At 37.1% G+C, this 23,277-nt stretch overlaps 1 protein-coding gene across 1 annotated transcript in view; it reads right to left on the bottom strand.

Annotated features, from left to right (window-relative positions):
- LOC133312568 (exocyst complex component SEC8-like) overlaps positions 1-23,277 on the bottom strand; it is a gene marked incomplete at its 3' end in the record, with an annotated part of 39,781 nt that overhangs the window by 3,430 nt on the left and 13,074 nt on the right. Inside the window, exons 4-13 of the mRNA XM_061513793.1 lie at positions 15,107-15,208; positions 13,964-14,073; positions 13,444-13,617; positions 12,669-12,840; positions 12,466-12,572; positions 9,915-10,222; positions 9,663-9,826; positions 8,633-8,748; positions 2,024-2,094; positions 77-207 (exon numbers count right to left, since the gene is read on the bottom strand). Coding sequence (XP_061369777.1) covers positions 77-207; positions 2,024-2,094; positions 8,633-8,748; positions 9,663-9,826; positions 9,915-10,222; positions 12,466-12,572; positions 12,669-12,840; positions 13,444-13,617; positions 13,964-14,073; positions 15,107-15,208 — 1,455 coding nt within the window. The remainder of the gene's footprint in view (positions 1-76; positions 208-2,023; positions 2,095-8,632; positions 8,749-9,662; positions 9,827-9,914; positions 10,223-12,465; positions 12,573-12,668; positions 12,841-13,443; positions 13,618-13,963; positions 14,074-15,106; positions 15,209-23,277) is intronic.

The raw sequence follows: 23,277 nt of genomic DNA, 5'->3' as shown, positions 1-23,277 counted from the left end.
ACCAGGTCAGGAATAAAGTATAAGGAACATCATCAAAACTTTACAGGAGGGAGTTCAGCAATCCAATATGCAACACCTGAAGCACAGGACGGTATACGGATGCCGCTAAATATATGCCTTCTTCAGGCAAAACTGCTGCAGAACCATAACCCTCTTGCAGCACATTGGGACCCTTCCTACTCCATCCTTGGCGAACTAGATCAACTCCTGAATATTAATGTAACCAGCCATAGATGTTGAAAATGAGAAAAGAAATTAACAGCTAAATAAACAAGTAAAAGATAAATAATAAAAATAATATGAAAAAACTGCTATAATCTAAGATGTTAAAATTAAGACAATGACCAATCATTTGAGCATAAACTGCAAGTAGAGAATAAAAATATTGTCAAAAATTAAGTAAAATAAATTATTCTATATGAAACTTCAGTAAGTGGTTTACAAATTAAAAGCAACTGTGGACAAGGTCAAGCTCAGAAAAGCATACAAATAAAAATGGAATATCTTCATTAACTGAAAGAGAAACAATGTAGAATTGTAGACAGATATATAGCCAGAAGGCAAATGTTCCCAATATCAGCACTTGCTCATTTGTGTTTTATCCAAAATTACTAGTAGTCTTGAATATTAATAATTTGCTTATCCAGATCACAAATAAGATTCATATGACAGCAGCTTTACTCATGTTAACATAAAAAATTGAAAGGAAATGGAATAGAAAAACATACCAAAAATGCTGACAAACACAAAGTACATGCACAAATATATATGAATTTTTCGTTTCTCTTTGCCATTGCAACTTTTTCTTTCCATCAAATAAACCACACAAAATGCCCAACTGGCTTCTTTTTCTGGTATAGACAAGATAATTTATTACAGAGAAAAGAAAAAGTATAGCCCCGAGGAAAAGACATCAATATCAACATCAACAACATCTTTATCCTAAATTAGTTGGGGTCGATGGCAGATGAACCCAAACGAAAATACGAAAAGATTGAGAAAAAAAGATAAAAATAGAATTTAAAATATATATAACATTGTTCATAAAAAAAAATAGCAATAAACAATTAAAAGGAAAAACAAAGATAAATAAGAGGACAAAAAAGAATAAGAAAGGAAAAAAAAAATAGAGGGATAAAAATAAATAAATAAATAAAGAAAAAGGAAATACATAAGTAAATAAGAGAAGAAAAATTGAGAGGAAAAAAAAAAGAAATAAAAGAAAAGAAGGATATGAAAGGAGAAATAAAAGAGAAGAAAGATTGCAAGGAAAAGACATCCTTTGAAAAAAAAAAAATCTAAACACAAGGACTATTTAAAACTAAAAATGCAGCAAGGCTACCCAATCTATCTGCATACAAGAAACTTTGATATGACTAACTCTTCCTAAAAGTTTAAGTTGTTATTTAACTATAATAATGTTTAAAAAAAAGAGAGAAAAAAGCTATTGATTGAGGTAAAAGCCACAAAACACAAATGATACATACAATAGAGTTATTTGTGAGTTATGATGCTTAGCCAATCCGAAGTGCATCATTTTAGTCTTTACGAACCACACAATCACATGTTCATCCAGTGGATGACAACAATCCACACAATAATAGTGTAACAAAGTTCTAATTTATTTTTTTGTTACTAATGAGTAGCAGAAAGCTAAAGAGTAATGACACTTAAACAGACCTTATCCTGACAAACCCTTTACAAACTCCAAAGTAGACTCATCTGGACCATTCAGAAAAAAGTTACTGTGGGACTGAGGTGATAACCAAATCCAACAAATTGCACGTGAGTTTGTGCGGATAAAGTCTTTGTAAGTATCATTTCCCACAGCTAAATTATCCGAAATATTGTGTCAATGAATCTAATTAAAGCCAATAGAAGAGATCCTTCTTTTATAAAGCCATTGGTACACTTCTAGTGTTCATAATTTTTGCAAATCATGCAAGCTTGATCAAAATCAAAATAGCATATCTTAATAGTAAGTCATAAATTTGCTATACTCCTTTATTGGAACTTATCATACCCTGGTTAGGAATAGATATTGTAGCATCGGTAAAGCGAAATGCAAAGGTAAGACCATCTTCTGATCCATCCCTGTAATCAATAAGAAACGTTATTCATTAACTACATGATACAAATTTGCCTTGAGAGATAAATATTATATTTTCTCGGGAAATTAAATTTTCCCTTTTTCATTTTCTCTTGATAAACCCAGGAAGCAGCCTCTTTGCAATTATGTAAGGGTAAGGCTGCGTACAAGGATTTCCTCCACCCCATACTAGCTAGTCGGGTTTAATGGGGAGTTTTTTTTATTATTCTGAGAAAAAATGCAGCACTGAACTTATAACCTAAAAGCAAAAGGCGTGCATTTGATGCCTAAGACTTCCCATTTTTGAGAGGGATGAATTCCTTATTTTGTTTTTATCTTAGCTCACGGAAGATATATGTAGATTGACTTCTGAGAAAGAAAATGCACAAATAGATCATTTAGCATTTGGGCTTAGAAATGTGTGTTGATATGAATGGCTTAATACGGCATTTTATGCATGTCAATGTGCATCATTTTTTTGTTAAGCTGTCCTTTCAATTCTAACAGAAAAAAAATCAGTTCAGAGATAACTTAACTAGGGTGGAACAGGTCAGTGCCCAATGACCTGGATTACTTTTCCCCCAAAGGCTTGTGATGAAATTCTTAGCAACAAAGGGATTGGATGGCTTCATTGTACTGAGGTCATTGTTTCCTTTTTCTATGTTTCTTCTTCGCATCATTGCATGGGACAATACCTTACAATCCTTTAATTTACCTTTATAATAACATTCTGATAAGGCCCAACCCATGAAAGTTTATACCAGAGATAAAAAACAGGAAGGTTTAGGCTGTTAATGGGTTGGCCCATAAACAAATTGGAGGGAGGGAATAGTTATTAACATATGTAGGGCAGGTTGTTAGTGGCCAGGTCAGCATTGGCAGGACCCATTAAATGATGCTGAGCGTGAGTTAGTGAGCATCTTGGGAGAATTCTGGACTTGGGAGAGAACCAGAGCCTCTCCAATTGCTCTGGGTATTTTGTGGATTGTTTCCTCATTTTTTACCTTTCCCTTTCAAATGCCGTCTTATCACATACCCATTGTTTGTACTGGATTTATTGGGAATATTGATATATAAGCCTCAGATAGTTGATTGTCTCTTAATTTTCATTAAATCTGTGACTGGTATCTATTGCATTCCTTTTATTTTATTTTATTTTTTTTAAAAAAATAACATTGATAGCAATAAACTAATATGTGACAACCAGCATTTATTTGAGTTGCAAAACATATGCTTCTCTATTAGAAGATCAATAGTGGATCCAAAACATAGTTTTCTGCAATAATAATTTGCTTTGAGTTCCTTTCATTATCTTCTTAATTCTTATGCCAGCTTCTTAGTAGATTTCTTGATTCTTAGGTTTTGGAAACTTGTGTAGCAAAAGGACACCTATACTATTAGATATGTAGTTGTAGCTATTAGATATGTAGTTGTAGCTTCTTTAAATGTGCCTGCATGTATCAGATACTTTTCCTAGATCTGTTAGGTGTTAGCTGTCCGTTATCATTGTATTCAGTTAGTTAGATCATCACTCTATATATAGTGATAGAGTGCACATTGTACATTCAGATTACATAATACAATTCTTACATTCTCTCTCTCTTTCTCTCATCTATGGCTTCTCTCAAGAACTCGAATATGGTATCAGAGCTCTCTCTTTCTGCGGTCCTGATCCATTTTTGTGCTCCACTATATCTTCCGCATCGAACACCAACAACAACACTTCAACAGAAAATAGCGTTCCAGCATCTTCTAGGTCGAACAAAGATTCAACACAAATGGAGAATCGTTCACCACTTCTATTCAATCATCAAATCACTGTGAAGCTCACTGAAAACAACTATCTGTTCTGGAATCAAATAATCGAACCTATTATCACTTCACACCAACTTCATCGTCACCTGGTGAATCCAAAGATTCCAGTACAGTTTGCATCTGATGAAGATCGTGAGAACGAGATCCAAAATCCAGAGTATGTGCAATGGATTACACAAGATTCAATGTTGTTGTCTTGGCTTCTATCAACAATCTCAGAATCTGTTGTCAATGAAATTCTTGGAGTCAAATATGCATACGAAGCTTGGGACAAAATGCACAAGCTCTTTCATGGAGTGATGAAATCTAGATCTCGTCAACTGTGCTCAGAACTAAGAACCATTAGGAAAGGTAACAGATCTGCAAAGGAATACTTGTCTCGAATCAAAAGCCTATGTGACTCATTAAAGGCTATAGGAAATCCAGTCACAAATGAAGATAGAACAGATTACATACTGGAAGGACTTCCAGTCGAGTACAATGCTTTGGTAACAACCGTTCATGGAAGAGAAAATCCTTACTCCGTTGAGGATCTGGCTATAGAGTTGATGACACATGAACAGATGCTGTTGAAATAGAGTGAATCCCTTCTTGACTCTGTCACTGTGAATGTAGCTCAAAAACAGAGCAACACTGCTGAGACAACTCCTCTGTTTGCCCCTGTTTTAGCGAATCAAGAACAGAGCACTGGTAAGGTCTCTGAACAGATTGGTTTTGTTAATACTCTTCGCTCTAATGACTTCAACAGAGGACGAGGACGATATATTGAAAGAAATAATAGAGGTAGAGGCCGTGGGAATAGACAAAACGTTCATTGTCAGCTCTGTTACAGATATGATCACGATGTGAGATCTTGCTGGCATCGTTTTGATGAAGACTTCACACCCACACTTCCACCTCCACAGAGTTCATCAAACGGTCAATTCTTTGCTCAAAATCAGACTCCACAAGTCCAGCAGCGAAATTATCAGTATGTTCGACCTGATTATCAGTATGTTCGTCCAGTTGCTACTGTACCTCAAGCTATGATGACTGTACAGCCAGGATTGCTTCCAACTCCAGTTTCTTCTCCAGCTATTGAGTGGTATCCAGACTCAGGTGCTTCACATCATGTTACTGCAAACCCAATGAACTTGATTCAGAGTCAACAACTAAGTGGCTCTGATCAGGTCATCATTGGTAATGGGCAAGGTTTGAACATTAAAGCAATTGGATCTTCAAGTTTTCTGTCACCTTGTGATTCTAATACAAGTTTGCATCTTAAAAACCTTTTGTTAGTTCCTTCCATTATGAAAAACCTTGAGTGTCAGTCAATTTGCCAAAGATAATTGTGTTTATTTTGAATTTCATCCCAATGTTTGTTTTGTCAAATCACAGGTATCTCATAACATCCTTCTCCGAGGAGTGCTTGGAGATGATGGTCTGTACAAGTTCTCAGACATCTCTCTTCCTTTGAAATCTGCTCCTTGCACTCTGCCATCCACAACTTCTAGCTCAGACAACACCTTTTCTCGTGCTATTTCACAATGTAATCATGTTCACAGTGTCAATAAAACTGTCAATCACACTGATCAGTCTTGTAATAGTGATAGACAATCATGTATGCCTTCAGATTCTGCATTTTTCTTATGGCATTGCCGTCTAGGGCATCCTAATCATGTAACTTTGACAAAGGTGCTTCACTCTTGTAACATTCCAGCTTCAAATAAAATTGTCAGTGAATTTTGTTCATCTTGTTGTCTTGGTAAGGCACATAGACTCCCCTCATATCCCTCTCTGTCTGAATATGATACCCCATTTGCTCTACTTTATTGTGACCTTTGGGGACCAGCTTCTTTCACATCAACCATGGGATACACTTATTACCTCTCAATTGTTGATGCCCATACCAGATACACTTGGATTTATTTACTGAAACAAAAATCTGATGCTTTTCCTACATTTAAACAATTTCACTCATTGGTAACAACTCAGTTTCAGCTACCTATTAAGGCTTTACAAACAGATTGGGGTGGGGAATTCAGATCCTTTTCTGATTATCTTAAACTCAATGGCATTACTCATAGAGTTGCATGTCCACACACTCATCACCAAAATGGTGTTGTTGAACATAAACATCGTCATATTGTTGAAACGGGACTGACATTATTGTCTCATGCCTCCTTACCACTAAAATTCTGGGATTATGCCTTTCTTTCAGCAGTATATTTAATAAACAGATTACCCACTGCATCTTTACATTTTGATGTTCCTTACACAAAATTGTATAAGCAAAAACCAAACTATCAGTTTCTTAAAACCTTTGGGTGTGCATGTTTTCCCTTTTTGAGGCCTTACAACAGATACAAACTTGAGTTTCGTTCTCAAGAATGCTTGTTTCTTGGCTACTCCACAAATCACAAAGGTTATGTCTGTTTAAGTAGAGAAGGCAGAGTCTATATCTCCAAGGATGTATTATTCAATGAATATAAATTTCCTTATCATTCTTGGATGACACCAGAATTAGTCCCACTCCTCCAATCATTCCAGTTTCTGCTCAAATTCCTCTTGTGTCTCCTCATTCTTCTACTTTTACTCATACTTTGTCACCTGTACAGTCTCAGTCACCTATCCTGAGCTCTCCTTTGCAGTCCAACTCTCAATCTGATTCCTCTTCTTCCTTTCACAACCCTCTTCCTGCCCAAACAGTGCAATCCTCTTCTACTCCCTCCTCTACTTCTTCTTCTTCTTCTTCTTCCTCAGTCTCTGAATATATTCCCCCAAACTCCTTACCAATAATTTCACCTCCACACTATTCAGACCAGATCTAAGACAGCAGCCCGATCCATTGCTCTCCTTGCTCATATTGAACCATCTACTGTGAAACAAGCTCTAACCAGTCCCCCTTGGTTTGAGGCCATGCAAGCTGAGTATAATGCTTTAATGACTAACAATACATGGACTCTTGTGTCTCTGCCTCCCAACAGGAAATCAATTGGCTGCAAATGGGTTTTTAAAGTTAAAGAAAATCCTGATGGTTCTGGGAATAAATACAAGGCTAGACTTGTGGCTAAGGGATTTCATCAACAAGAAGGATTTGACTACAATGAAACCTTTTCACCTGTAGTCAGACCTGTCACCATTTGAATAATGCTCACTCTTGCTCTCACTCACTCACTCCTGGTCAATTTGGCAGTTGGATATTAATAATGTTTTTCTCAATGGTGACTTACAAGAAGATGTCTACATGTCACAGCCCCCTGGGTTTGAAAATTCTAATAAGAGCTTAGTTTGCAAGCTCAATAAAGCATTGTATGGGCTTAAACAGGCTCCTAGAGCATGGTTTGACAAACTAAAAGGTGCTTTAGTACAGTTTGGGTTCCGATCAAGCTGTTGTGACCCTTCCTTGTTCATTTCCAAAACATCTTCTCACTGCACTTACATCCTTGTATATGTTGATGACATCATTGTGACTGGTACTAATGCTTCTTATATTCAGCAACTGATTCAGCAGCTTCATTCTCAATTTGCACTAAAGGATCTTGGCAATCTTGATTATTTTCTAGGTGTTGAGGTTAAGCCTCATTTTTCTGGTGGCTTGGTGCTGTCCCAGTCTAAATATATACGTGATTTACTTACTAGAGCTGATATGTTTGATGCTAAAGGAATTTCTTCTCCCATGCTTTCTCACTGTAAACTCTCACGGTTTGGATCACACTATTTTTCAGATCCTCATCTCTACAGATCAGTTGTGGGTGCTCTTCAATATGCAACCATCACTTGCCCTGAAATTAGTTATGCTGTCAATAAGGTTTGCCAATTTATGGGTTAGCCTTTAAATGACCACTGGAAAATTGTGAAGAGAATTTTAAGATACTTAAAAGGGACTATTACCTTCGGCCTTGTTCTTCAAAAGGCAAATCCTCAGCTTCCCTTTACTCTCACTGCATACTGTGATGCAGATTGGGCAAGTGACCCTGATGACAGGCGTTCTACTTCAGGGGCAGCTCTCTTCTTGGGTCCTAATCTTGTTTCTTGGTGGTCCAAGAAGCAAACTCTTGTAGCAAGGTCCACAACTGAAGCTGAATATAGAAGTTTAGCACTTACTTGTGCTGAAATCTTGTGGATTAAGTCTCTTCTTTGTGAATTACAAGTCTCCTTTGATACTCCACATGTTTTCTGTGATAACCTTAGCGCAGTGGCTCTCTCTCATAATCCTGTTCTGCATGCCCGCACAAAGCACATGGAACTGGATATATTTTTTGTTCGAGAGAAAGTTCTTGCACATGAGATTATTGTTCATCATATTCCTGCCTCAGATCAGCTGGCAGATACTTTGACAAAGCCTCTTCCTTCTAGACATTTTGCAAGTTTAAGAGCCAAACTCAGAGTTCTTGATTCAGTGACTCAAGACCCCTGAGTTTGCGGGGGTGTATTAGATATGTAGTTGTAGCTTCTTTAAATGTGCCTGCATGTATCAGATACTTTTCCTAGATCTGTTAGGTGTTAGCTGTCCGTTATCATTGTATTCAGTTAGTTAGATCATCACTCTATATATAGTGATAGAGTGCACATTGTACATTCAGATTACATAATACAATTCTTACATTCTCTCTCTCTTTCTCTCATCTATGGCTTCTCTCAAGAACTCGAATATATACAATATTTCAAAAAATTGACAACTTCCAATTTAGCAAGGATTAATATTAAATGTTGTATTAAAGAACAATAGAAATTCAAATCACTTGCCTTTTCTCTTTGGAAGGGGCTTTGTTCGCAAGCCTAGCTGTTTGTACAGCAGCATCAGCAGATGCAGCTTCAGGAGTAGCCCGCAGAATTTCACATATAAGTTGTTGGCATTCACTCTACAAAAAATGAGTGAAGAAATATGTTAGAGAAATATAAAATCATTAATGTAACCTCACCCAACAGCTTAAGCTTTTGGGTTGGATTGGTTCTTTACATGGTATCAGAGCCTCGATATCCTGGGTTCGATCCTCACCGCCCCCCACTTTCTCTTGTGAATTTTTCTTAGCACAAGTAGGTGGGCCTGTGCATTGTCTACCCTTTAAGCCCATTGAGCACTCGTGTGAGGGAGCATATTAGAGAAATATAAAACTATTAATGTAGCCTCACCCAACAGCTTAAACTTTTAGGTTGAATTGGTTCTTTACAAACTATAAGCTGGAAGATAAAATACAAATGGATTACAGCCAACATGCACTTTCAAGCATACATTTTAGAATATTTTACCTTTATAAGACAGGTCCTGTCTGTTTCATACAAATTAAACAAAATTATTTAGGTCCTGTTAGTTTCATATTAGTTAGGCCCTCCTTTGCCATTAACTGAAACAGAAACTTAATGTTTTTCTGTCACAAGCGGTTAAACAGAATATGACAACACAGGATGCTACATTTCACATTTCAGTCAGCAACAAAATCATCCTTTCACATTAATCGAATAACACATGAAGAGAGAGAAAAAAAAAAGACAGAGCTACAGGAAGAAAAAAAAAAGGTTTCACCAAAATCCAACAGGAAGTGTAATATTTTATACTGGTGTCTTGACACTCACTTAACATGCATGTCAATCCACTTTTGTTAGATATAAAATCATTCGGGAGCCTTTTTCTAAAATCATACAGCCAACATGCACATTCAAGCATACATTTTAGTGGGACCAAGACATCAACCGTGTTTAGCCATAATATAGATATTTCTTCAAAATCTATTATCAAACATCTTGCAACTTAATGGCCCACACATATAGAGACTACCTGTAACACTGTAAGGGAGAAACCTATGCTGTAACCTCCCACTACTTGAGATGCTTCAGAATCAGGGTTCCAGTTTACATCAACTGGCATTGATTTTGGTGTGTTCAAATCAACATGCTGACTGGATTTTGCTTCCAAAAGCTCCCCGACAACAACATGGTTCTCTGAAGAGAGACACGTGAGATGACAAATTTACTCTTAAGAATAATGATTAACCTGGAAAGAAGAATGCATAAAATCATTATGTCTCACCAAATATTCGAACAACAGCATCCAAAATTGAATCAAGAATCTCCTTCGCAGCAACCTGCGCTTTCCCACCAGGAGCCATGAGAGGTGACACAGGGCTCACAGCCAACAAAGTCCCAGCAATAGATATTCCATTCTTACGCTTCTGTTTTGGCAACTGATAGCTTTCCAGTTGACCTTTAATAAAGTGTAGATCTCCAGTAACAGCTCGGGAACCCTGACCAATGCTAGACCTTGATGAATTCAAAAGTTCTGCATGAGCTTTAATCTTGGATGTAATAATCTCATGAATTGTTGGCCGCAGTCTTTGGCTGGTATAGAATAAAACCAAAACAGCTTATACACCATCTTCACAGGCAAATATAACAAAAAGGATAATAATAAAATAAGATGAGACTTACACAGTCAACCCTCTCCCTCCCCCCAACAAAAAAGAAAAAGAAAAAGAAAAGGACATAAACAGAAGAGAATTGAACAGCCTAGCAGAAGAGGATTGATGTATCCAGTAACATGCAGACATGTCAACACCACAGTTGCAAAGCAAAGGTGTAAGGAGCAAATCTGACTACAATATGCAGAGTATAGCTCATTTGTGCCAATAAAGTGATTTGCATTTTAATTTCAAGTTTGTCCCAAAGCAAACCACTAGAACACATTCATAAAGGACAGAAATCCCAACAAATATTAATCAGGCTTGAACCAAACTTTCTTTCTAGAAATCTGCAGACTATTGCACAAAGTCTCTAACATATATCTTCCTTCAGGTACAGCATTCATAGACTTAAAACACTATAGCACTACCAACAACCAACAATCATTAGTTCAAGTGGTAAGGAGTTTGTTCCCCTTAACCAGAGATCTCGAGTTCAAGCCCTGGAAATGGAAAAAATGGTCTTGGAGAGCAGCCCCCAATATGGTCCGACATTGCTAGAATCAGACTAGTTGAGTAATCGATGAACCAGATGGGAAACTGATACAACTGGATCCAAAAAACAACAATAAAGAAAGAAGAACAGGGAATTTTGGCCCAGAAAGAACTCTTTGGAATTTCTGTGTATTATAACAACTGGAAATGACAATTACAGAAAATGAAATTTATCACAGAACAATTACTCTATTACAGTTCAATTCTTCCTATCACTACGAGTATACTGAAAAAAAGAAAGATAGGCTCAATACGTTAGATAGGTGTTGATCTCTCTCAATTCCAAGTCCCACGTCCAGTCTGAATAGCATGTGCAATGGCACCTGCCTCAAATAACCACCTCACCTCGTGCCATGTCATCATTCACTTCTCTCTCCTTACTAACAACTCTAACAGAATTTCTCTCCCTTCTTCCTTTTAGAATATTCACTGCTGAGTCAGCCACCCCAATTGTTCCTCTATGACGTTTTCTAGAGTAAACCTTTACTGCCATCGTATCAGAAACCAACAAAAAACACTATAGCACCCAATATCACCAATTATTTTGAGCATAAAGTAAGATAGTTGCTCACAAAATGCCAAAGAGTGATATTATAATTTCAGACCCACTGCTATTTAAGGGAATGTGGGAGATTGACAGCTACAAAAGCCAAATGGCCACATCCCTTCTACTAATTGGGAGGGTACCAGAATTCACAAAGTATGCATTGCATGAATTAGTACATCATTTCTTGGGTTAAAAGGAAAAAAATTATTAGAGCGATAAAAGAAGATACAAAAAGAAAGGATCACAATAGAAACATGTATGAAAATGGACTATAATTACTAGAAGAATGTCAGGGAAATAAAGAAACCAGAGAGATAGGGAAGGAGAATTCCGTTCTTCAGTTATGGAGAGAGAATGTACAAGAAGAATAATTCCCTCACAAGGGTAATATCCTTACAACTGAGAACCCTCATTATCAGTATCAGAGTTCAGAGAGAAAGTGATAGAAAGAGAGAGAAAAGGGAGAAAGAGTTTGAGAGAAATCTGAATTATGCTATTATGAATTGTTGAACATGTTTTGAAGCAACAAGCTCTATTGTTGAGTCCGATTCTAACTAACCATAATGTTATACTAACTACTTAACAGAATAGAGGGCGGATTCAGTACAAGCATGATCTTGACAAAGTACAAAGTGACACAGTACACGCGAAGCAATGAATGCTATTTATATACTATGTATGCCAATACAGTCCTCCTCTACTCTGCACAACTCCCTCTATTTAAGCTCTAACTAAGTACTGCTGTAACAAATTGTGTTAACTAACTAATCTGCTAACCTTCTACTATTTATTCCTTCTAGAATATACCCTCCAAACCTCATTATTAGGAGTTCGCTGGTGCCTAACAGATCACTACTTTGAAATAGGATAATTAGAAAATAAATTTCCAGAAGTAGTGTTGATGGTTGAGCTTTTATTAAATATAAATTCTGATGAAGAGTATCAAGCTGGCAACGTAAGTGTGCAAGTCAGTCTTGTAGTTAAACTTAATGAAAAAAGTAGATCCAAACCTTGAAAGTTATAGAATTAAACTCTTTAAGAGTGTCTTTAAAAAAGAATAAAATGTTATGAAGACAACAAACCATATTATAGCGCCAGCAGCTGCAACTTTGCCAAGCATGCAAAGGCACTCAACCATGGTCTGAAGATACTTTACATGAAGTGGAGCATCACTCTTTCTGATTGATTCCTATTGCCACGAAAATCAGAACTTCAGTTCGAAAGACTAAAAGTCACCAAAAATTCAAGAAGCAATGTTAATTCAATACAATTATGTGACTCATACAAGAAATTCATCAGGTGTCGAATTGGAAAGCCATGTTGGCATTTGCCGAAGAGCAATGTTGGCATCCTTTGGTACATCACTACCATTCATTCTCGTTGTTGTAATATTCCCATCTAAGGTAGCTTCCTCATTTAATTCCATAGCACCTTCCTCATCGTGGCCATCAAAAGAACTGAAACACATTTTACAATATTTAATATATGTATCTAATTATATTCAGCAACCACAATACCAAAGCACACACTAAAATGTACATACTGAAAAAATTGGAAAATTATCTATTTAAATCAATATTATATGCTTAAATCAATTAAAATTAGAGAAGAGGGCACGGCCCAAAGTATACATTAGGCAAATAGAAAGTTACACTAACCTAAGAAAGTAAACAACCACAAAAAAAAAGGAAATCACATGCCAAATCACACTACCAAAGATAGCATGGAACAGTATAACCAGTCTTCCAAAATAACATGGAATCAAATCAAGCTACCAAAGTTTCTCATCATGTACTGCAGGAACCAGTTTTCTTAGTTTCTTATGAGAGAACTCTAAAAAAATCTTTTCCATTCTTGATAAATAAGACAAAGTGCAAGGAATTTCGCAAAATTAATCTATCTACTATGAAAGCAGTCTTGCCTTAGCCATCAACAATGCAATGTACAGCAATAAGGAAATGTATGAAACTTCACAAGCAAATCATCAAAATGATTTATGCAGTTCAGAACAAAGGAAGAAAATAGCAGAAATAGTAATAAATTAAATTGACCAGTATTACCCTCCATCCACAGATCCTGGCCTATACGATCCATCATTCTGGAGACTAGTCTGATTGTCCCCTTTCACTAACCTTGTTCTTCGAGACAGGGATTGTGAATTATGTACAGTAAGTGCATCAGCAGTGGTGGTTGGTACTTCATCGTCATTCTCTAGCATAGTTGAGCCAGCGGCGCTGCACACACAACAGTTCAAACACATGACTTCACGAATATATAAATCAAACACAAAACTCAAGACTACAAACTCTAAACTGTACAGTCAGATTAAAATCTGCTGTACATTCCAGAACATCCTCCATGACATCCAATTATGTCCACACAAAAACAAAAGCAAAGAAAATAGAATTGAAAGTAACAAGAGAGAAAATAGGGCTTCAGAGTCTGCATGAGAATAGCATGTCAAGGTGAAAAATTTGCAGCAAATATGATCAAAAACTAGAAAAGAATTTCAGAAGTGAATACTCCAATATCTCACAGCAAGTTGTTCAAAATTAAAGATCAGAATGGAAAAGCAAATACCTATATTCACCCTTGTTGTATAAATGGGCATGCAAATCCTCCAAAACCTTATAAAAGAGGACTCCACGTAACTTTGTTAACTCAGAACGGACATCTTGAAGTGCCCCAACCTGGACCACATCAAAAATAATTATGACGTACAAAAAGCTAGTAGAAGTGTTCACAAAGATAATTAAAAAAGTGGAAAATATGAAAAATGGGAAAAAAAAAAAACAGAGAGAAAGAAATTGGAAGATTGACTTTTCTACAGAGTTCCATTTTGATGCTTACAAGTTACAACTAATGTCTATGTTGAAATTATCGGGATTTAAGAAGGGAAGGAAGAAAAAGAGAATAAAGACCGAATAATATGAAATTGATATTCATTTGATATGTTATGAAACAAACTACAAAGCACCAATTCCTATTTACAAAAATATTAGACTCCAAATCCTAATTAAATAAGGAAAAAAATAATGAAATATAAAAAAATAAGGAAACTATTCCTTGGAGATCATCTAAGTTACTCTAAACTATTCTAAGATACAATCAAGATATGAGAAATTTTTCATATATTCTAGAAGTCAACAAAAGCAAAATTGAAATAAATCTTCATTAATACAAAAGGGAAAAAATCCTGTTGGTTAAACATCATGGATAAATTTGATGCTATGCTTGGATATTATAAACTTCAATAGATCTATACCAATTACTCAATTGAAGATACAACCCAAAAAAAAAAAAAAATTAAGCAACAATAATCTAGATGTGAGATGCAGAATAGTCATATACTATTTAAGTTCAATACAAACTAAATGGGTGCAATTCTTACGGCCATCCCTTTACCTTTCCATATGTTAGGATAAGATTATGTTTACAGTCTCTCTAGTGCTTTGCCCACAGTCATGATCATTTTAAGGGAATGTTCATTTCTAATATGCAGAGGTGACAGATTTGATGAATACTTGTATTTTTTAGCCTCTATGGCTCTTCGTTTACTTTTGGCTTTAAGATACAGTATCGTCCCCCAACCATTACATTTCCACTTTCTTAAAAATAAAATAAAAATTCTTTAAACAAAAAACACAAACAAAAGCAGGTAATGAAAAATATAAGCCCTCTACACAAAACACACTGAAAAGAGGCAGTAAGTTGAAATCTTACAGTTTGGAGACCCCGTTCAAGCATCAGCATTGATTGCACATGCAATTGAACCGCAGCATAAAATTGCTTCTCTGAAATGAGCTTCTCGATACGAGCTGGAACCTGCAGCTTAGATCTTCAGAATCAAAACTCTAGACAGAGTAATTGAAAAGAATGCGTGTGCTAAACTGATTATCAAAAGAAAAACTTTAACAGAAAAAGTAAGCAGCAACAAATGTATACAAGCATGCAGATAAATTTTTCTCATTAGAGATTTTTTAAGCAGATATTTTAGGCTCTTATTTCCATGATTGAGCATTCAGGTCAAGTAGTTCTTTGACACAGTATTAGAACACGGTTGACCAGTTTAGAGTGGGGTGAGGGCAACACTTGTACACAGCCTTAACCTTGCACGTATGCAAAGAAGCTGTTTTCCGGATTCAAATTTATGACCTTTCAATCACAAAGAAGTAGCTTTTCCACCACTCCAGGCTCACTTTCTTCTTTAGAATAAGTTAGGAATCAATTTAAAATTATATATCTACACTTGAGATTGAGATAAGTATGTATTACAACTGTATAAGAACTATCTATTTAAAAAGACTAAATGACCTAATGAGCTAAGCCCACAACATGTGGGACTATTCTATTATACACTGAACTACTTTAATATACAATTCTAACACTCCCCCTCAAGCTTGTACGTATATATTGTGAGCACCCAGCTTATTACAAATGTATTCAACCCGAGACCTCTAAAAGCTTTAGTGAAGACATCTGCGAGTTGATCCTTGGAGTTGACAAATGCGGTATTGATTTCTCTTGACTAAATCTTTTCTCGAATAGTGACAATCGATCTCTATGTGCTTGGTTCTCTCATTAAATACAGGATTAGATGATATATGAAGGGCAACTTGATTGTCACAAATGAGTGTCATGGGCTGTTTCTGTTCACAAAGATAGAGCTCCCGAATCAACTGCTTTAACAAAATTAGTTCGCAGGTGGCAGCTCCCATTGCACGATACTTGGCCTCTGTAGTAGATCGGGCGAAGTTTCTTACTTTTCCAAGAAATCATGTTTCCTCCAAAGACGATACAATAACCTGAAGTAAACCGTCTATCTGAAAGTGATCCTGCCCAATCAGCATCTTAATAACCACAAATTTCTGTATGTCCTTGATCTGAATATAATAAGCCTTTCCCTGGTGCTCTTTTGATGTACCGGCATAGTTATCAAATGCGGATTGCGGCATGTCGCGGCAACCCCGAAAAACGCTATAGCATTATAGCGAGTTGCGGTTGCGGAAATAGCGGAATAGATATATGACAGAAATAATGACAAAAAGAAACATATTTTAAAAGCAGAGATAGCAGAAGTGACAGAGAGAGATGCGAATAGGCTAAAAAACCCTTAAATTTTTTCTGTTACACTTTTAAATTTAGGACAAAATTGACATTTTGCCTTATGACAGCAATATGGCTGCAAATGCGATCGCAATGGCCGCTATTGCGTTTCGATACGGCGCAACGCGGTTTCTTGCGGCAAGGCACCGCAACGCCCATGGGGGGCGGCTTGCGGCGCTATTGCGGCGCAATTAACTACTATGTGTACAGGAGGATCCTCACAACAGTATCCCAATGAGAATCACAAGGGGAGACAAGGAACTGACTAGCCACACTCACAGCAAAAGAGATGCCTGGCCTAGTCACAGTGAGATGATTGAGCTTCACAATCAACCTCCGATAACGTCCAGAATCAGATAATGGCTCCCCTTGTCCGGGCAATAATTTGATATTAGGATCCGTGAGTGTATCAATTGGCTTACACCCTAACATACCAGTCTCCTCTAAGATATCTAAGGTATATTCCCTTTGACAAATGGAAATGCCCTGTCTAGACTGTGCCACCTCAATCCCTAAGAAGTAACGAAGCTTACCAAAATCCTTTATTTGAAATTGACTGGACAAATATTGTTTTAATTGGTCAATCTCAGCTTGATCACTTCCATTGAGAATGATGTCATCAACATAGACTAACAGATAAACACACTTATCAGGAGAGGGGCACCTATAAAACACAGAACTGAAACGGCTGAACCACGCTCGAGGAGACTGCTTGAGGCCATATAAGGACTTACGAAGTCTACATACCATTCCAGACTCCCCCTGAGAAACAAAGCCAGGCGGTTGCTCCATGTAAACCTCTTCCTGTAAATCACCATGAAGAAATGCATTTTTAATGTCCAGTTGAAGGAGTGGCCAATGACGAACAGCAGCAAGGGCAAGAAACATGCGGACTGATGCCATCTTAGCGACAGGAGAGAACGTGTCACTATAGTCAAGGCCAAAAATATGAGTAAAGCCCTTAGCGACTAACCGCGCTTTGAGACAGTCAACATGGTCATCCGGTCTAACCTTGATAGTAAAGATCCACCGACAATCAACAATAGACTTCCCCGGAGGAGCAGGAACAAGATCCCAAATGCCATTGGAATGAAGAGAGGTCATCTCATCAAGCATCGCTTGGCGCCACCCTGGATGGGAAAGTGCTTCACCTGTGGTCTTAGGAATAGAAACAGAAGAAAAACTAGAAACAAAGGTGAAATGAGGAATAGAAAGACGGTCATAGCTCAAAAGGTATAAAGAGGATAAGGGTTACGAGTAGTACGTATACCTTTTCTTTGGGCAATGGGAAGACCCTCTGGTGAAGGATCCGGAGGGGAAGAGTCAACAGTAGAAGGTGATGAGTCAGCTAGGTTCAAGCCCAGGAGGCACAGTCTGACGATGCTAATAGGTGAGAAAAGGACAGTCCTCGAGGATAGAAGCAAGAGGTCGCTCCTCTGGGGTTGAGTCACCTGCAGCTAGTAAAGACAAGTCAAGAAAAGGAACAGGAAGAACCTGATCAACATGTGACAACTGAGATGGAATAGAATGAAAGGATTGTTGATTAAGAAAAGTGACATCAGCAGAAACAACATAACGCTTAAAATCAAGAGAATAATAACGATAACCTTTTTGAAGACGAGAATAACCAAGAAAAATACACTTAAAGGCTTTAGATGTTAACTTGTCCTTACCAGGAATGAGATCATGAACAAAACAGATACAACCAAAGACATGTGGGTATAGAGGATAGAGAGGAGCGTCTGGAAACAACAGGTTATGGGAAATGTCATTGTTAAGCACAGAGGAAGGCACGCGGTTGATGAGAAAACAAGAGACGAGTACTACATATGCCCAGAAGTGAAGAGGAACATGCATGTGAATAAGAAAAATGCGGGCAATTTCAATGAGATGTCTATTTTTACGTTCAACCACCCCATTTTGTTATGGAGTGTGAGGACAAGTAGTCTAGTGTAAAGTACCTTGTGTGACCAAGAAATTAGAAAAGTCAAAAGAATCATATTCCTTAGCATTATCACTACGTAAAATACGAACAAAAGCACCAAATTGAGTATGAACCTCAGCAGAAAACCTTTTATAAATGGAGAATAACTCAGAATGATTTTTCATTAAATAAACCCAGGTACAATGGGAATAATCATCAATAAACGTAACAAAATACCGAAAGCCTAAAACAGACAAAGTACGACTTGGACCCCAAATATCTGAATGAATAATAGAGAAAGGAGCATCAGCTCGTTTATTGACTCGATTGACAAAGGAGGTGTGTGCTTCCCTTGCTAACATGACAAACAATCTAAAGAATGAAGACCAGATAAAAGAGGAACCATCTTATGCAATTTTGAAAGACATGGATGACCGAGGCGACTATGGATAAGTTGTGGAGATTCTGTGAGAGAGCATACCACTGAAGGACGAGGCACAACCAGACAATAATGACCCTGTGACTCACGACCCACTCCAATCGTCTTCCCCGTACCCAAATCCAGCACAGAAACAGAATGGTTAGAGAAGATAATAGTACAAGCAAGGGAGTGGACCAATTTACTAACAAAAATTAATTTATAAGGGATGCTAGGAATATAATAGACAGATGTCAAGGTCAAAAAAAAGATTGGACGAGCTTGTCCAATCCCCCGAACAGGGGTTTTAGTGCCAACAATGGTAAAGGAAGGTAAATGATCAGAATAAATAAGAGATGTAAAAAGTTCCTTATTACTACAGAGGTGATCGGTAACACCTGAGTCAAATATCCAAGGACCAATTGATGTAGAATGAGAAACACAAGCAACAGGATTACCAGTATATGGAGCATAAGGTTGAGACTGAAGAAAAGCCTTCCTGAGAAGAGTCTGGAATGTTGCATAGTCTGTAGGATAGAGAGAGACTGAACCAGATGAAAGTAGTATCTGACTGAGCTATATTCGCAACATGAGAGGGTCGCAGGTGAGGATATTTCGTGTAACAACGCTCCTCATACTTTGTGTGAACAAGAGATGATTCTGCCATTATGAATGCAATAAAAACTTGCAGAACAAAGCAAATATAATCAAATTGATAGCCAAACAAGAAGAAACACGCGCTAAACAAGAGACCCACAAAGAACCAAAATCAAATCTAGAAGGAGACAAAACCGAGCAGATCTGTCCTGAAACGATCAAAAAAGGACGTCAGAACAGGGTCTTTTTTTTGCGATGAAGTGTTTCCGGCAGATGAACAGTAACTCCAGCGACACGAACGGTGGTCCTCGTTAAAAGTACCGGCGATGAACAGTACCCGAGACGTGAACAGTGTTTCCTCCGCTGTGACTGACAGTTGCAGAAACAAGCTAGAGGGACGCACAACGTACAAGGAGAGAACACCTAAGCAGTGTACTTAGGGTTTTAGCGGAAGCGAAAGTTCCTGAAACATATTTTCTCTAATACCAACTTGAGATTGAAATAAGTGTGTATTACAACTGTAAAAGAGCTCTCTATTTAAAGAGACTAACTGACCTAATGGGCTAAGCCCACAAGATTTAGGACTATTCTATTATATACACTGAACTACTTTAACATACTATTCTAATATCTACGATTAAACCATTGTAATCAATACTATTTATACTTACACTTAAATACATAGAGAATATATGTGTAATAGACACACAAATTCATCCTATCAAGTTTACTCTCTAACTTCAAGTTGGTACTGAAGGCTTATCCCTTGCTTTTCTGGTGCCATCCCTTAACATAATCATACGAAATCATTACATGAGCCATCTCGGGCCTACTTTAGAACATGGGTCCCACGTTTCTCATGTTTGTGGGACGCTCTCTAGCACGTCCAGATCTACCTAGTTATTTTTCACCATCATATAGGTGATTTTCCTATCTTTTGGTGAACCCCTTTAATTTAACACAATAAGGGATAACAATTATGATTTCTCTGAGACTATTTCCCCTAGCTCAGCTGCCAAGAATTCCGTTGTGCTCGCCAATATCCCTATCCTGTCAACAAATTCCGAATAGTGCTAATAGTCCCACTTTATCTCAGACCTTTCAGCGCCTGTTGAACATCCCTGATATGACTCCACTAGCATCTACTTAACCAACCATGCCAACACTTGATTCCTCTGTTGTTATCTCACAAGTTAATAATTCTGGGAGTAGTAGTGGTCGTGATCGTGAAAGACCTTGATGCTCTTTTTGTAATAAATTAGGACATTTGGAGGAGGGTTGTCGAGCGAAACATGGAAGACTAGCACAGCTAATTTTACTCAAACCGAGTCAACATCATCTGCTCCCAGTGTGACCATTCGTATTGTAGACTATAAGGCCTACCTTCATTTAAAAGCATCCTTGGAGACCTTTGTTGAACAAATTGGAAAACTCATTGCTTGCTTTTCTTAGTCATCTCTGGGACTAGCTATCCATATTTTGCATAGTGAATTTGCACGAGAATATGTCTTCTGACTTTTAGGAATTTTATGACACAAGGTATCTTGTATCAAACTAATTGTCCTTATACTACACAACAGAATGGAGTGGCTGAACACAAAAATTGACATATAATTGAAACAGCCATACTTTACTCTTGCATATGAATGTTATTATTCATCTTTTGGGGATGTTATTCTTACAACATATTATCTGATAAACAACATGGCCTCCTCTGTGTTAGATAACCAAATTCCTCATAATATATTATTTCCTTATACTTTTGTTTATCCTGTGTCTCATCATGTTTTTAGTTGTACTTGTTTTGTTCATAATTTTACTCTAGGGAAAGTCACGTTCACTGCAAAAGCGTTCAATATTTGTTCCTTGGATGTTTCCTTATTCAGAAAAGTTATTTGTGTTACCTTCTCGATCTAAGACGATGTCAAGTTTGCTGACATCACATTTTTTATCAATAAGCTTTCTCTCCTTCACCAACAGAGGTCTCTTAGGTTGATACTATATTCCCTATTCCTTTTTATGATCCTCTTTTGGCCTCCACCAGTAACTCTAGTCCTAAGTTAGTTCCTTGTCCTCTTATAACTTATGAGTGTCGATCTCGACCGCCTATTGCCAATCCTATGTTAGAGAATGTTCCTGATGTCTCACCATCTTCGGTTGTCGTTCTGTCAATAATGATTCTTGCAATAGAAAATCCACCTATTGTTCTTAGAAAGAGTAAATAATATACTTGTCATCCTAGTCCACTTTATGTTTTTCTCAGTCATAAGACTCGTGATCGTCTTTCTTCGCCCCACATGCCCTTTGTTTCTAGTCTATCTTTTGTATCCGTTTTTAAAACCACGGATAGATGAGATGTCTTCCTTGCACTCTAATGTCACATAGAATCCTACGCCTAAACTTATAGGAAATTTATTGTTGGTTGTCACTAGGTATTTACTATTAAAATTGGTCCAGATAGCTCTGTTACCTGGTTGAAGACCCATTTGGTCGCCAAAGAATACACTCAAATCATTGGTTTTGACACCTTTTGAATAGCTAAAATGGACCTTGTCCAATTTTTCCTTGTCATGGCTATTGTTTGTCATTGGGCTCTCTATTGATTGACATCAAGAAAGCCTCCATAGTGATTTACAAGAGGAAATTGACATGGAGTAACAATTGCCTGGCTTTACTGCTCAAAAGGAGTCCCGGTTGATGTCTATGCTTCACAAATCATTGTACGGCCTAAAGCAATCCCCTCGGGCTTAGTTTGGCCACTTTAGCACAATTGTTCAAGACTTCGCCATAACTTCTAGTCAAGCAGATCATTATGCTTTCAATCAGCATCAATCTCCCAACCTATGCATCTATCTTGTTTATGTGTATGGCATTGTTATTATTGGAAGTTACTTCGCTCGCATTGAACAATTGAAACAACATTTATTTCAAACATTTTTAGACAAAGGATCTTAGCAAGCTCCAACATTTCTTAGGTATCAAGGTGGCAAAATCTAGATATGGCATATCCATCACCATGAGGAAGTATGCTACAGACATCTTGGAAGAAACTAGCATGCTAGGATGCAAACCCATTGATACACAGGTAAAACTGCTACCAGGATATGGAGATCGTAATTAGATCCTTGTTATTGAAGGTTAGCTGGAAATTAAATTACGTCATAGTAAAGAGACAAGATCTTCGTTGTGAAGGCAAGATCTCCCTCAAATGGATGCTCTACTACATTCTTTTGGAGGAAACCTGATTCGTGGAAAAGCAAGAAGCACACGGTAATTGTCAAATCAAGTGCAAAAGATGAGTATCGAGCAACTGAAACTAGGACTTGTGAACTCATTTGGTTAAAGCATTTGCTTAAGCCTTAAAGAATTGAAAGTGTAAATCGCAGCCAATGAAACTCATGTGACAATCAAGTTGAGCTACGTTTATCTTCAAATCTTATATTTTATGAAAGGACTAAGCATATTGAGATTGGTTGCCATTTTGTTTGGGAGAAAATTTAGGATATAATGTGATAATAATTGTAATATCTAAAGATCAACTTGCAGATATTTCCACTAAGGATCTTAAAGGCCTCGATTCAACTATATATGTGACAAGCTTGGCACATAAGGAGCACTAGAATATTTTTGGTATTTATGGTAGGATATCACATATATATTGAAGAATCAATTAGGAACCAATTTTGGATTATATATCCGAGATCAAATCATTATAATCAACACTAGCATCAATAAATATAGACATATGCATGGACTATTACAAACGCACAAATTTATCCTATTGGGTTTATTATTTAGCTTCAACTATAATAGCACTTAGTTTCAGTTGCAGAAAATTGATAGCCTCTA

This window comes from Gastrolobium bilobum, unplaced genomic scaffold (genome assembly GCF_033153095.1).
Source record: "Gastrolobium bilobum isolate Gb01-03AN ecotype WA unplaced genomic scaffold, APGP_CSIRO_Gbil_v1 utg120982, whole genome shotgun sequence".
Taxonomy (NCBI): domain Eukaryota; kingdom Viridiplantae; phylum Streptophyta; class Magnoliopsida; order Fabales; family Fabaceae; genus Gastrolobium; species Gastrolobium bilobum.
This window is presented reverse-complemented; position numbering and strand designations above follow the sequence as displayed.